The following is a 16,101-nucleotide window of genomic DNA, read 5'->3' on the forward strand; positions in this document are numbered from 1 at the left end:
ACACAAAGACAGATCTAGCTTCCCACATACAAACAGTGTGTCATTTCCTTCACTTAAGCTATAAGTCCATGCCAGGGGGAACACTACTTTGGCAAATAAGAGCCAAGGACAATGTGTCCCAGAGGCTTGTTCTGCTATGAATTAAACAAGAAAACATTCCCTACAGAGATGATGATGTGAATCTGGAAGGGACACTTAACTCACACAGATTATTTTTACTGACACCTCTGAAGAGCTGAAACTAGGTACTTTTGCCATCTCCCCCTCAGTCTCAAATCTAAAGGTTCACAGACTGTGAAAAGCAGGCACAGAAATGTTCATACCATTAAAAAACCAAAACAAATCTAGAAGACCAGACATGATGTTTTTACAAGTAGTCGTCTCTCATTGAAAGTAAGAAAAAGCCAGGCTTGGCATTCAGGAAAACTTTTCCTACCAGTGAGGTTTGTGCTGGAGAAAGACCAAAGGTCTTCCTACCAGATTTTCGAGACATCAGAACACACATGAAATAAACCCCATCCCTACTGCAGAGGACAGTATCAGTAACTAAACTTTCCATGCTGTAATCTCTATTTAATAGCAGCTGGTTTGTAATACTCAGAATGTTTCAAATGTATAAGAACAGCATAGTGAGAAAAGAAATGTATTAAATTGAGAAGCAGGGTAGAGCATAATATACAATAATGACCAAAAATTAGATTGAACAGGACCATGTGTTCAGACTCCATCTCCACACTCAAGAATTCCATGTGATCTTCAAAGTACCCCTTACAGGTGGAGTGTATTACCTGGAATTTTCATAGTAGGGTATTTAAACATGTTTCTCTTTTATAGAAGGTTCCCACAATATGTAAGAGAGGGAGTAGGATAAAACGTATATAACATGCATGAGAGTTAAAACCTTAAAACCTATATTCTTCAGAAGGAAAGGGAGAAAATTAACTTTATTTTACCAATGATACACTGCAGAGAGAGACAATGGGAGCTTTTTGTCAACTTAGCCAACCTGTCACGGCAAGGAGGTGACTTAACCTGTCAGAAGGTGTTTAGTAGTCCACATTCCCCTACCACTTTCACACTCCTAGCATCAGCCCTACTCTGCCTTTCAAAAAGTTCACATTCTGTCATAGGGGAGAAAACTGGCAGATGTTATAGATATGTCCAAGCACTAAGCCTTTCAGAAATAAAAGGTTGTTTAAATCCATAATTAAATTAGTTTTTTGTATCTCAACACTTATGTTCCAATATACTCAGATGTATTGCTGTATTTTATCTAGCTTTAAGGCAATTCCAGACTGAAAATATGAGCTCTGGTGCACTCATAATTAATAACCAGATTAAAAACTTCTAATTAGTGTTTTTAACTCTCCATGCTTTATGCTTAGCATACATTATTAGTTTGGCAACTTATACAAAGTTGCTTCATGAACACTGTTTTTCAGAGCTTCAGCCCTTCAGTGCTTCCCTATAAAGGTCCTGTGTGCTGCCGGAAAGGCAGCATCACATACCAGCAAGTTCTGTGACAGAACTTGCCAAGACCTCAGCATTATTAGAGACTACTCAATCGGCCCATAAACCTCTTCTATTCCACAAGGAGTTCAAATAAATTTATAGATTCATTACAGAATATCCTGAGTTGGAAAGGAACCACAAGAACCATCGAGTCCAGCTCCTGACCCTGCACAGGGCCAGCCCAAGAGTCACACTGTGTGTCTGAGAGTATTGTCCAAATACTCTGAACTCTGTCAGACTGGCACCGTGACCACTTCCCTTGTGAGCCTGTTCCAGTGCCCAATCACCCTCTGGATGAAGAGTCTTTTCCCAATACCCAACCTAAGCTAAAATATACTGTTCAAGAGAATTACATGTGACATTCAACCATGTAAGGAAGCTACTAAAATCAACTGCTTCCAAAATACACAGAACTAAGTAATGTTATAAGCATAACATTAATCTGCTGTTTAAAAACTGCTGTCTTAACACATAAAAATGTTGTTTCTCCCCTAAAAGAAATCTACTGTCCTGAATCCTCTCTCCACAACAACGATTTCTCATGGTTAGTAGTATGTTAATAATCTTCACATACCAATTGTGAACCATCAGCTTCTGCACAGCCAGTAGTGCATTATAACGAACTTGCTGGTCTTCGTGATGCATGTGGTTCATGACCAGCTGTTTACCACCAAGCTGTTCAATCACTCTGAAAAACAGGACAGAAAGTTTTTTGACATTACTTTCAATTCTGGGTAGCTATCCTATCCAACCACTTTACATTCAAGGCATTAAGAGGTTATGTTTAAATTATGTAATATTTATTTATTTGCCAAGATAAATATCTCACCTCACATGTTACAGATGCAGAATATTTTCTGTAATAACTACTGATTTTTTTTTTTAATCATTTTTAAGAATTCACAACAGAGTGTTTATATTGGACTCCTGTTTGCTACTTTGGAATAAATAATCAAGAAAAGAACCCTTTTCAGAAAGGGTTATTTACTTTACAGAGCCTTCTAAAAGGGTTTGCAGGGTAAAGCATTATCAATTATTAGGTAGGAGATATCAATTATTAGGTAGGAGAGGTAGTGCCCTCCACCCCATAAATGGATGACAACCAGGTCACTCCATTTTTTGCAAGAATAAAACCTCAATCTCTTCTGGCACTGTCTAATACAGAAGAATGCTTGTAATCACACCAATACCTATTAAATCCTTTTTGAGATTCAAACTGTACTAGAGCTACAGCAACTCCTGCACAAGATGCAGAACTGGCTGTTAAGGTACCATTCCCAGAAAAAGGGCTTCAGCTGCATCCTTCACTACAAACATCACCACCACAGTCAGCCTTAGCTTTTTAACAGCTATACCAAATCCCTTATGAAATACTGATGGAACCTTGTACCACATGCCATGAATATATTATTTCTTAATAAAACCAGTGGAAGGCAGCAATTTTAAAACCTGAAACAGTATCACTATCCAGATGACTTCACATGCAGCATTTCAGTCTGTCATAACAAGAAGTTTGGAGAGAATTGGCAAGGAATATATAAGTGGATTTACTCACTGACTTTCAAGGTTTTTTACATCAGTTCTCCCATAGGTCACTTAGTAGTTAAACGTGCTATCCTGTGAAGACACTATCATTTGCTTTAGAGGCTTAACCTGATGTTGTCCTGCCATTCTAAGCTGGCATTAGCTATCTGCATGTCGTACTGCTCTTCTGATGGCCAGATTAATGCATTACTGCTGCACAACACAATGTATTTTTGCAAACTACAGACCAGGTATGAAGACATAGCATGGAGATGAAAAAGAGAATTTTCAATTTCATTTTATAACTCAGTCAAAACTATCCTTAAGACCACAGGGAATATTATTTCCCAATAATATTCAAACACTTGTTTTATAAAGCAGGAGTGGATTCAGAAAAGTGCAATTGTTTCAAGCTGAAAAATCCTTGCCAAGAATTCAAGAAGTTATTAGCAATATAACAGATTCAAAAAAACCTTTATGCCTCCCTTATGCAGCCTCACCTTTTTAATGAGTTAAATATAAAACCATTGCACACAAAGGCAAGAGTATAAAACACAAATAATATTTTTTTTTTTATTAAAGGACTGACTTAAGCCATTGGATTTTCAGGAAGTGAAAGGATGTGAAAAAGGCATTAAACTCAAAAGCTCCCTTATACTAGAAGAATTCAAGAACCAAAATTAAAGGTTAAAAGCCTATAATCACAAATGGTAATAGGCTCTTTCAGATGACAATACATCACCGAAATTATGGCTGAGAACATGAGGAGTTGAAGAATAGTATTATCATTCTTGCATAATCCTGCCTACAGGTACAAATCACTTACCAGCCATAGGTTTAACCCAAAGGTCTAAACAGTGAAGAAGGTTCACAGTGAATCATGTTCCTTCAAGGTCCAAACTTGTCCAAAACACTATATTTAGTTTCCCCTCTCCTCAATTGCTGCTTATTTTACAGAAGTAATAGAGCCCAGTGGAACAGTTATATGTGCACATCTTTTACAATGACTGCTCCCCATAATATCACTGTACTAAGCCAAAATAGTGTCATTTCGAAAAAGTCTCTGGATGCCGAAGATTCAGGTTTTAATGTGACCCATTTAGAGGGAGGAAGAAGACACAACAAGTAAAGACAAATGAATACAATTTAGAGTGTTACAGAAGAAAACAAACATAAAATCCACACTACTTATCTGAAAGCCAGGATGAAAACGGGAATGCAAGTTTTTTTCTGAGTCCTGAGCTAAGGAAGAGAAGGGCTCTAGGTGTCCATCTGATACATGTAAAACACAAAGCCCTCGTTCATGGAATTCAAGAAATTCTACATGTTGATCATACATAACAATAAACCGTGGGCCACATAGAAGCTGTGCTGGTGGAAGCACCAGTGCTGTACTTCAGGTCTGCTGTTACAATCTCAGAAAATGCATCTTTTGTGAGCCTTGTGAGATGCCCACAGTGCTACTGTCACTACAATTTCATCCACAGTGTGTAATTTTAAAAGTAACTTAAAATTATTTATGCATTGGAGAACAGCCATGGAGAAACACAGTATTTTGTTAACAAACATTTCTTTTGTCAGACAAAGGGAAAGGTTAGCCAGTAATGTAGCTTAGGTCTCCACTGTGCCCAGCAGGTGAAGTCAAGCAGTTTAGCAGCCAATTCATCCCTGCAACCTTCAATGGCTAAAGTCTGATCCAGTTAGGAGTTCACAATAAACACTTAACAGAAACAAAAGTATTTAGGACACCTGAATTCTTCTGTTCTTCTAAACCAAGGATGTACTCTTCTAAACTTCAAGAATGTATCCATTCTTGAAGAGAGTCATGCAATGATCGTGAAATACCAATCACACATGGGAGCAGTACACAACTATGTATCAAAAAAACATAAGAAATAGATGATTATGCTGGAATAAACATATAATCCAAAGGTATTTTAGGCTTTTAGTTAGTTCCAAAACTGCTGAAGTCATATTTGGTAAGACTACATCCTTTTGACAGTTGGCACACTGCTGAATAGGCTTAACAGCCTGGGAGTTAAGTGGAGCTGTAGTCCTAACAGCTATACATTTTCCCAACTACAGGCAGAAGGATACAGGTCCTGTTTATCCACTCTAATTTCATAGCTTTGGTCCAGCAACTGCATGGCCATACTAGCCCACACATTCAGGTAAATGCACGCAAACTGTTTAAAGATTGTGGCAAACATGTAATAAAATAGGTTCATACAAAAAGCAGCTCAAAGCAAGAACAACCAGCATTAGCCAGTCCTACAGCTTTGCCACTTGCAGCATTATTAGTTTCCACCTTACTGAAGGATATCTTACCTCTCTTTCAAATACCATTTCAGTTCTTACAAGACTACAAGGGTTGGAGTTGACAAATCTTCCTAGATACATATAGCCTGAAAGTTCAGTCTGTTGTCCATGATTCTACTTCTATTCAAGAGAGCAGTGCACAAGAAGTGTTCATGAAATTCCCAACAAGGCTAGAAGGCAGTTCTCCTCTTACCTATTGAGCTGGTTTTAGCTGAGGTGGGTAATTTTCCTTTGTACTAAAAGCAGTGTTGATTTCATTATTGCTGAGCAGCATTTGCACTGCATCAAGGCCTTCTCTGCTCCTCACCCCACCAGCAAGGGGAGCTGGGGGCGCACAAGATCTTGGGACAGGACACAGCCATAGTAGCTAACTCCAAGAGACCAAAGGGATATTCTATATGATATAGCAACACACTCAGCACATCAAACTGGGAGGAGGAGGAGGAGGAAGAGGGAAACCATTCAAAGTCATGGCGTTTGTCTTTCCAAGTACTCGTTAGGCATGATGAAGACCTACCAAAAATTCCCTGTTTTGCTTTACCCATTAAATTGTCTTTATCTCAACCCATTATTTTTCTCACTTTTACTTTTGTTTCTCTTCCCAATCCTGCTGTAGAGAGAGAGCAAGTGGCTGTATGCACCCCAAGTTGCCAGCTGGGGTTAAACAATGACATCCATTAAACCCTGTGCAGAAACCAGGTACAGACCACTTCTTTGCTACAAAAATTAAGTCATATGTCCCTCTGTGTGAGTGATGAGCCAGATTCCTGCAAAAATCAAAGTCCCTTTTGGTTCTTTCTGCTTCAATGGTCTCTACCTTAGAGGAGCAATTACTCAGTAAACATCTTTGCTCACAGGTTTTTAAAGCAGGAAAATATAGCAATGTCCATGTGTACTTCAAGAGGAATTTGAGTTTATAATGAACTTGAAGCTTTCACAAAAATGAGTATTTGTCTAGCTAAAACATGCTTAAATGGAAGAGTGATAACTGAATCTGTGCATCACTGAAATTACACTAGCAATTTCGTGTGGAAAAATCTTCTCTGTAGTCTTAAGTCACAAAACAGTCTTTAGCATTGTTGGAACAGTCCATGTCTACTCCAAGTCCAATACCTATAGTCCAATTAGTCATAGAGAGGAAAAACTATATGTTGAGTAAACTCTTGATAGTTCTTCCAATTTCTTCTAGTGCCTGAATTCTGCTTTAGTCTAAACATTGTATTCAATACTTACTTTAATCATTGGTTCCCTTCACGGTTAAGAGACATTTAAATCTATTAAGTCAAAGATCCAGTTTGCAGTTTCTCATCTGATCTAGTTTGTGCTTCCTCATCTTCCCAATAAATAAAACTTAAGCATAACCTGCAATCCCTCTGTAGCACATTTTAATATAAATAAGCAGAAAATGCCACAGGCACAATACACACTCCAGCTATTTTCTAGGATAACAACATATTGGCATTTTCCTACCGTTTCCCACGGGGATAGTGTCGTACATATTCTCCCACGTCATGAGCAGCTACAGCCAGGACCTGTGGATCATCAGAAACCTCCAGAAGTTTTGTCAGGATTCTAGGAAAGAATTTGGAACAATGAAGTCCCAGGTTTTGGGTTGGTTTTTGGTTTTTTTTGTTTGTTTGTTTGCTTTGGTTTTGTTATTTGTTGACGGGTTTTTAATCAGTGATAACTTAAAATAACAAAGCCCATATACATGAAAATGTTTTACAAGTCACCCAAACAGTAAAAGTAGAACTTTTTCCAAACATGTAGTTGTACTTAACAAAACTGGGAACCTGCCCTAATTAACAGAATTATACAAAGTCTTCACTAGAGTCAGTTTAGTGAGCTACATATACAAATACCTATAACCAAAGATTACAAAATCTCTCCTTTTTTTATACTTTGGCTTCAAGACCAACAGTTCTGAGTTCTAGATAAGCTTCATTAAAAAGCAGTTCTGTCCTAACTCAAAGACTGAGTTGAAAGGTATACTTGTAAATTGCTCCCAGTGCCGCATTATTTTCGTAGCATGCATAGAAACACAGAGCTGCAAGCAGCACAAAAAACCTTATAGACTCTTAACACTGTCTGAATTTGTTAATTAAGTAGTTCAACCACCTTTAGTGGAAAATATCTATAAATAACACTGTTTTCTAGGCAGTAATGAGAAGGGGGGTAAATTACACAGATTATGAAGGTTAGGCACAGCTGAAAAGGTTACACATACAGATCACTGGAAAATTAGAGTGTTCTAAGCTTAGTGAGATGACAAATGTGTTCTAATCAGAGAAAGAAACAAGCTGAAATAGGCAGGTTAAAAATTCAACCAGAATTAAAAAAAAAAAAAGGAATATCCTGGTAAAATTAAATTACCACAGCCACTGCCTCCTTAGAGGCCAGAAAGTGACAGAAAAACAACTTCTCAAATGAAAAGAACTCCTACTTTTGACAAGAAGAGGAAGCAGAACCTTGAAGCATAACACTAAGCACAACACACCAAAGATCCATATAATGATGTTGAACAAAACACAAGTCCAACATCAAAGTAGACAGCAAGGGCAGAAGGTATGAAAATAATTATGTTTAACAGTAGTGTGAGAATATTTGATTTTAAAAACTAATAAGCAGGCAGATGAAGAAAAATAAAATTATATGGCTCAAAGTAAATAAGGATTGTCTATCAAATGCCTTACAAGGCAAAAAATGAAGTTCTGAGGTGCAAGTTGTGGCAGAGGGTGGGTGGCTGGGTTTTTTGTGGATTGGTTTGTTTGGTTTGGTGTTGTGGCATTGAGTTTTTGGGGGATTTTTTTGAGAGTTGGGGGTGTGTTAAAGGAACTACTGAAGATCGGTGTCTTTGTAGCAGCAGAAGTACAAGAAATTAAGTCCTAGAATCAGGAGAAATAAATACAACAAAACATTGTAATCACTACAGGAAATACTAAGCCTCAACACCAACTTCATGCTGCAGTTGTCAGCATCTAAAATTTTTAAGTCTATAAAACGACATATTCAACTTCAATCCTACAATATGCACTCAGGGAAGAATTTATCAGAATTTTTCTAAGGTGTCAGGCCAGCCAAAATACACAAAGTTCAGGATCACCTTGCTCTTGCCATGTCTTCTAACATCTCACATGCTCCATTTGACCTCCTGATTTCTGTTAGATCTGGCACTTATTAGCAAGCCCTGAACTGAAAGAACACCATGTGCTATCAGTTAATGGCAAGAGCCAGGCATCATTTCAGGACACAGTTTCATATGCCAGACAGCCAGTCCTTGACTGCAAATAAATACGAGTTCAGGTTCAGTTTATCTAATAATCTACATACTCCAAACACAGTCCCAACAGAAAATAAGACACACTGCAACATAATGCAGAGTCAAATTTTTCATGGAACAGTACCACAACTTTCAGCTCCCAAATATCCAAGACAGGAGTTCATTACTCAGATCAACATCACCACACAACACAAATCTAAGATTAAGATACAGTAAAAACATTTTTTAATCAAATCAAACCTGCATGCAAGTTAAAGATATTCCCTCTATCATAAATACGTTTTAACAAGTAAAAGCAAATACACAGTTCTGGTTTTGAACACAGCAAAATATACATTCTAAAATAAGCAGGATTTTTTTACTTGCTTTCATTATTGACTTTGTGTTAAAATGTAAAACTTTTATTAGATTATGGTTCATTTAAACACAGAAAATACTACAGGATCACATTATTCAAGACTTGAAAACTTACTTGAGTAGTTCATAATTCTTCTCATTTAGTCTTACAGCATTCTCCCGCCAAAACTTCTCAGATTTGTGCACAGGACTCCATTCCAGTCTTCCTGACTTGAGCTCAGAGCTGTATTCATCAAAGGAGCTGCAACACGAGACCTAAATGAGATATTGGCCAAGCTTCTACAAACACTTTGAACCATATGCCCAAGCCTGTCCCTAACAAAACTGGAGCTGAAATTGCCATGACAAATTTGGAAGTCAGTGGTCTGCAGCATATGAGAATTGTTCACTGTCTCACCCCAAAACACTATTCCCAGGAAATAAATAAAAAAATAATAATAAAAAAACCACCAAGCCACGCAAATGCAACATTTTGGAATTTAATTCTGTTTTTCTGTGATTTTATGCTTTAACTTCCCCAATCAAGGATATCAGTCTACCTTCCATCCACTTAAACCTTTGACATTACCTACAATACACACTTCAATTTAGGTACAAGACCAAGAACTAGGTAAACACCAGCAAAAACCTGAGTTAATCTGGACAGTAGAAATTATTCTAATCAAGCAGACTTCAGTTTTGACTGGAAATAATTTAAGATCACTTTTGAGTCCTTTAACAATTTCTCAGTTACAAAGATAACATATACAAGTGAAGATTTATTTTATATTCAACCTCTAAATACTGACATACAATAGGAAACTAACAACCAACATATCTCTGTATGCTCTTACTAAATAGCATTTACATATCATAATTTTGTAGATATTTTAGTCTTACAAAATAAAGATTCTACCAGCATTCACATAACTGCATTTCTTAAAGTGCACACTACAAAGCATACCTAAGGTCCTGCACGCTCTCACCAAGCTTGTCCAGTAGAAATTTGATATCTTCACTTATGTCTTCATCATCATATTTCTGCTGATCCAAATTCTCTAGCTGCTTTAAAACCTTGCACTGAATCATGGCAAGAGCATATTCTTGGCGAGTTTCTCTCTCAGTAGACTTCTCTAACAAATTCTAGGGAAGTAAAAATGTATTTATTTTGTTTAAGAACAGACTACTTTTAAACAAAGCAGTATTTTACAGAAATACTCTTACTGGAATTTTTAAAATTTCTAAATCACAAAATTGACCACTCCCTGAAATAGTCTCTTTCTTCAATAAAAGAAAGTACTAATTCACCTGTTTTGAATATTTTCCACATGAAACTGAGGTGACACAAATACTGTTCAGAGAAAAAGGGCAGGCTTATATCCCAAATACCAGAATCTCTACCATAAATAACCACTTTTATCTTGGATTACCATTTTAGTTTTCTGTGCAGCAATAGCATAAGGCTAAGAGCCTTTAAAAAAATAACATGAAGTCTTATTTCCAATTCAAAGTTAGCATCTGGCTCTTTTCAAGTTTGGGAATATTCTAATTAGACATTTTTATTTAAACAGAAGCTTGTTGGTAAGATTGCAAGTATAAGCACAGAAGCAGTAGTCAATTTCCAATATCATCTAGTCATTCCATTTCTACTCAATTTAATAAGCTCTCAATTATATTTTTCAATCAGAGCTGGCCACCTGCACTTTTTGATAAAGCTGAAAACATGAATTTCATATAAAAGACAAAGTCCTTAATAAACAGGTGTTCATATAAATAGAATTTAGCATCTGCTAGAAATAAGCAGCAAAACTATATAGAAGGAATTCTACTGAATCACTCTTGTCACGGAACTATTACACTTGAGGTTTCTTTTACATCAGACATCCTATTAGTTACTGAGGCAGAACACTGCAAGTCAATTTTAAAACTTGCAAACTAAATATAAGTCATATTACTGCTTTTTAATGGCCATATACAATTAGTTTTAATGGGCAAAAAAAGGCAACCCAGTTTCTACTTCAAGTAAGAGAACTAAAAGGTAATTCACAGAAGTAATGCTAATTTACTTAGAGTTAAAAGTGCTAATGAGAGCAAATGAAAAATTAATGAACCTCAAATAAGACAATTCAACAGGTTCAAAGAGCAGGTGGATAAAAGTTCCAAAGAACTCCTAGTTAAGATAATTGCAAGCAGATGTGGAAGCTATTCTAAATATTATTACCTATCTCATACCATAGTAACATACTCAAGCTTTTCATAGTGAATTTGAAAGGATATGCTAACAAAGTAAAAACACAAACATATGACTATACAGAATGCATCAGTAAACTACTCAGTAATAAAACCCAAAATCTTAAGGTATAAGACTAGTTATAGGCAGGAAAGAGATGCAGAAGGGAATAAAAGTATGAAAAATTAGGGGATAAAATAATAGGTAGAGAAAACAGTAGATTCAAAGAGAGAGGATTGCCCAATACTTGTTGCTTTATAGAAAAAAATTATTACATTTGCAGTTATATACTTCAGGCAATAAACTTGACAAAAAAGTGAAATATCTCAAATTAGGAGTAGTAGAAAGGACATCCAAGTTGCCAGGATTCATGAAGCACTTTCCATAATGCACACACAGGGTAATCACCAAGCCTAGTCTTTTATTCACTTCCCTCCCCCCTCGTAACTGTGGCATCTCATATAGGAAAAGGACTACTTTTCCTCTTCTACCTATAGTAATTTTGCTTCAGAACTCACAGCTCTGATGTCTAATTTCTAATCTATTATGTTCCTAGCTGCCAGTTAACAACTCATCTTCACGCCAACACGAGTCCTTAATGCTGGAGAAAGGAAACAGATAAGTTACACTCCCCCAAGCCTGTAACAGAAACAACTTATTCTTTCTTAGCCTTTATTTTTAAAAAATGTAGCTTCATTTTTGTCTCCTCTTGCAAAACACAGTAGATCTAAGAACTAGTGATTTCTCCTACTTCTTATGACCTCAGAATAGGAAGAAACTGGATATTAACTGCTGAACTTCTCAGCTTCTTTTTCTCTTTTAATTTTTTTTCCAATTTGTCTTGCTATATGTTCCCACTTAACCATCACATTAAGATCTTTAAGAACATTACAACATCTAGAGAGTAAGAATAGTAAGAATATATAGTAAGAATAGCTTCTACTGAACACCTAATACCACTGTACTCCTTCAACAAGACAAACAGCAGACTCTTATGATCTGCCTTAACCAGAAATATTTCAGTGGCAAATGCTTTCAGATAGAGAGACAGAGTAAGCATTTTCACACAGCTTATCATTGCTAATCAGCAAGTCAGTAAGCAATAACTTCCCTCTCCCCAGTCTAATGCACTTGCCACACTTACTATTGGAACACAATCCACATCCAGGACAACAAACAGCTTCCAAAACCTACATTTCCTACTCAGGATACCAAGTGCTGCTTGAAAACAGTGTTACAAGTTGTTTCAGCTTTCCTGTATTACTCACGAGACACTTGGCAAGCACGCACATAAAACTAGTAGCATCCATAAACATAAAATGGCACTCTCACAGTAAAAACATCAAGCCTAGGTACTCAGTTCTTCCTAATTATCTTAAATAGCACCAGGAATTTTCAGGTAATGCAGACACAGTAAGTCAACTAATCAGTCTTGAGATGGTTATTCTCCTCTGCTTTCACAGAGCCACCAAGAAAAGACTTTTGGACTAGTTAATAAATTATCAGTTGGACAAAGATATGCATTCAAAATAATACTTTGTTAATTAAAGCTTCATACGATAAAATTTATCAGCTGTTAAGAACTGCAGGGTTTTACAGTAGTACCAGAAAAAACTAGAAGTACTAAAAAAAAACCTTGAATTAAAAAAAGAAAAATGTGTTAACACTGGTCTTTTTAGTCAATCTTATTTTAAGAAGCCATTGAATAGCAGATATCTATTACTAGTAATAGCCTGTATATTACCTCTAGCAAAAACTCAAATTCACAAAAAAGAAAAAAAATACCAAAAAAACCCAAACAAAAAATTCCAGAAAGTTAAGCTTTCAATCAGCTTATTGATATGGTCCAGCAGAAAAAACTGTCCATCAGCAGCACTTGAGACCCAGGAATTTGTGAGAGAAGCACAGCACAACTGCAGTTGACAGATACTCGCCCGAAACGCTGCGAGGATGATCCTGGTTACTTTCTCTTTGACAGATTCCTGAAGAATATCCGACAGCACGGGGACAATATTGTACCGACGAAGATATTCACACATTTGAGGGCTAAATGCCAGCAGCCACACACAGAAAATCATCTGATACTGGAGCTGAAAACCGCACTTGTTGCTCAAGACACCCATGATGCTAAAAAATTGACATAGCACACATTTAGTTTTTTAATAATGACAACATAGGTTGCATTGCTCCAATCTGAAATGTTAAAAGAAACAGCAACATAAACTTATTGGAAAGAGATGCTGAGGATGAGCATACAGCACACACTTCACAGTAACCTACATCATTATTAATCATTGTATAACCAGCTTGTTCAGAAAGCCATCTTTTAAAGAGATTGTTTTCTTCACATTAGCCTTAGAGCCATAAAGCAGCTTTTCCCATTTGAACTGATGTGGTACTGTATTCATCTTCTGGTTTACAAAACCAGTTTTTTTACTGCTATGTTTAAAGCATTATTTGTCATTCTGGAAGAAACAGAGAAATCTCAGCTACTCCTTCAGACTTAAGAAGAAATAAACAGATCAAAATCTACACAAATTGAACTTCGTTCCTTAATTGTACTTGTCCACAGGAGTGTCTGAAATGAGCTGAAGTATTCATTATTTAACAGCAAGTTCTCAGAAAATGGCTCATAGATACAAATATACAAAATACTGCTAGAAAAATAATAGCACCACAAGATCTTCAATAAGACATCATGCAGAAGATTTTCTCAGATAAAGTTTTGAAAATTTAATAAGTAATTTTGAAATAGATATCTCAATTTAGATTTTAAAAAAGAATCTACATTCATTCTTACCAAGTTTAAGACAAGTTCAAACATGGTGAAACACAGGCTTATTGTAATACTTTAATACTTGATTAAAAAGCTTTGGTTTCAGTAGTGTCATCTTGACACACGGGAACATCACTTGAAATTTTACTTCACTAGGAATTTTGACTTTTCTCTATTTCAGTGTAAAGGGATATTTTTCATTAAAGTTCAAATTATGTACCAACCATTCCCAGTAGAGGCCTAGATGGCAGAAAAAGAATTTATAGGCAAGTATTTTTAAAATAAGATTAGTGCTGAAATGCTAGCCTAATGCAAAGCTATTTATTAGGAGAATTGGATAAAAGAGTGACCTATTTGAAGCCATATGTAGAAAAAAAAATGGTCTTAGCTCTAGAAAATGTTTCTCCTTTCACTAATAAATTCAGACAGAACAATTCCAAACTCAAAGACTAGGATGATTAGCAGAAACTCATTTCATTAGTCCTTGTTCTAATAAAAAATAAACAGAACATCTTCAGCTGAAGACAAATGGTTATATTCCTGTTCAGATACATACTTAAGCAGTTCTTCTTGAAAAGGGAAGTTGCATCAAAGCTTCAACAGTGCAAACTTCATTTGTCTATTTGACTCCGTTAATGTTTAAAAACAAATCTCTTTTGTAGGCAAATAGGACAGCTGTCTATTACAAGAGAATTCTATTCCAATCAACGGTCACTGGGGAATGTACTACTGTAAATGCATCTATATCCATATAAATTGAATAGGTGCTCACCAATTTACTCCATCTGCTTCTACCCACGCAAAGCGGTATTCATTGACCCTGAGCATCAGCTGCAGACATCCAGCAACACATTGCACATACTGGGAACTCTGGGTGAAAAGAAGAACACATCACTTCTTACCAGAACAGTCAGGTAGTGAGTGCTGAAGTACATTTTCCCTAATTAGGCTTTACTGGAATAAAAGGAGAGAGTTCTGAATATTAAAGAAGTGTTATGCAAGTGATACTAATTTACATTATTAGAACATTTGAACATGCCTTCCTTCAGTATCTATGAATGAATGCTGTCTTCTGATTGAATAAAATTGCCAGAGCATGTTTTTCTCTCTTTTTACTCAATTGTCAGCATTGCCTTCACTAATACTAACCATACATTAATCAGATATGCTGCTGATAAAATGTTGTTTGCTTTTTTCCTCCCTATAAGCCTTTTCCTTGAAAGTCTCATGGTACCTCACTCACATAATATAAGATCAAACCTTTCAAACATTTAATGAAGTAAAGAAGTTAGGCAATCCCATATGAAAAGAAGGGAGGCAATAAACAGAATTGAAAATAAAGAGTAACTCATTCTGTGTCTCTCACGAGAGATTTAAGTCCTTTATGTAAAAACTAAGTCTGTGCATCTGGGCTCAAATCATCTAGAACATCAATTTCCCTGTGAAAGTATTCATTTTCACACCCCCTGCAAATAAAACAGCTATAAACACACAGACGGCTCTCCCATTCCAAATACTGCATTAATCTATCTGGATCACCAACCCACTGGACTTGGAGTTTTCTTTTTAAAAGAGTCTGTCATGAAAGCATTGTCTTCCAACACCATTACAATTGAAATTTCATAATAGATTCCAGCTCTCATTTCCTGTATAAAATGCTACAACTGCATCTCTAATTAACTCTGAAATTAGCTAGGACCTGCTTGAAAATCCTGCATAAGCTAGATCTGAAATCTGAACACTAACGAAGTTAAGACAATACTTACCCACTGTAATTATCCTAAAACATATTTGCACTCTGCTGTTCTGGGACCCTGCCATGGCACAGTATATCCATGCAGCGCCACAGCGTAATGAATCCCAATTCCTCAGCAAGTCAGGAGTTCATGGCTTCATAATAAGTGATGCTGTGTGCTGTAGAACTATTTACTCTTTTATGGCTGTATGACAGAGGGCTGTCAGTCTAACAAAATCTAACACTATGGAACACAGATCTGCACATGTAATATTGAAATACTTCAATTTTTATGCTCAGGCCATTGTTCTATGTCCTACCCATAGTCATGAACAACAGTCTTGCATCTTTTCTACTTTAAACCCCAGACAAGGTAATTTAAGAGTTTT

General features: G+C 36.3%; 1 protein-coding gene across 1 annotated transcript in view; it reads right to left on the reverse strand.

Annotated features, from left to right (window-relative positions):
* Nucleotides 1-16,101, reverse strand: part of ATP6V1H (ATPase H+ transporting V1 subunit H) — a 48,546-nt gene that overhangs the window by 10,703 nt on the left and 21,742 nt on the right. The window contains exons 8-13 of the mRNA XM_021555697.4: nt 14,750-14,847; nt 13,136-13,328; nt 9,936-10,114; nt 9,108-9,233; nt 6,826-6,927; nt 2,087-2,200 (exon numbers count right to left, since the gene is read on the reverse strand). Coding sequence (XP_021411372.2) covers nt 2,087-2,200; nt 6,826-6,927; nt 9,108-9,233; nt 9,936-10,114; nt 13,136-13,328; nt 14,750-14,847 — 812 coding nt within the window. The remainder of the gene's footprint in view (nt 1-2,086; nt 2,201-6,825; nt 6,928-9,107; nt 9,234-9,935; nt 10,115-13,135; nt 13,329-14,749; nt 14,848-16,101) is intronic.

Source organism: Lonchura striata, chromosome 2 (assembly GCF_050655825.1).
Source record: "Lonchura striata isolate lonStrDom1 chromosome 2, ASM5065582v1, whole genome shotgun sequence".
Classification (NCBI taxonomy): domain Eukaryota; kingdom Metazoa; phylum Chordata; class Aves; order Passeriformes; family Estrildidae; genus Lonchura; species Lonchura striata.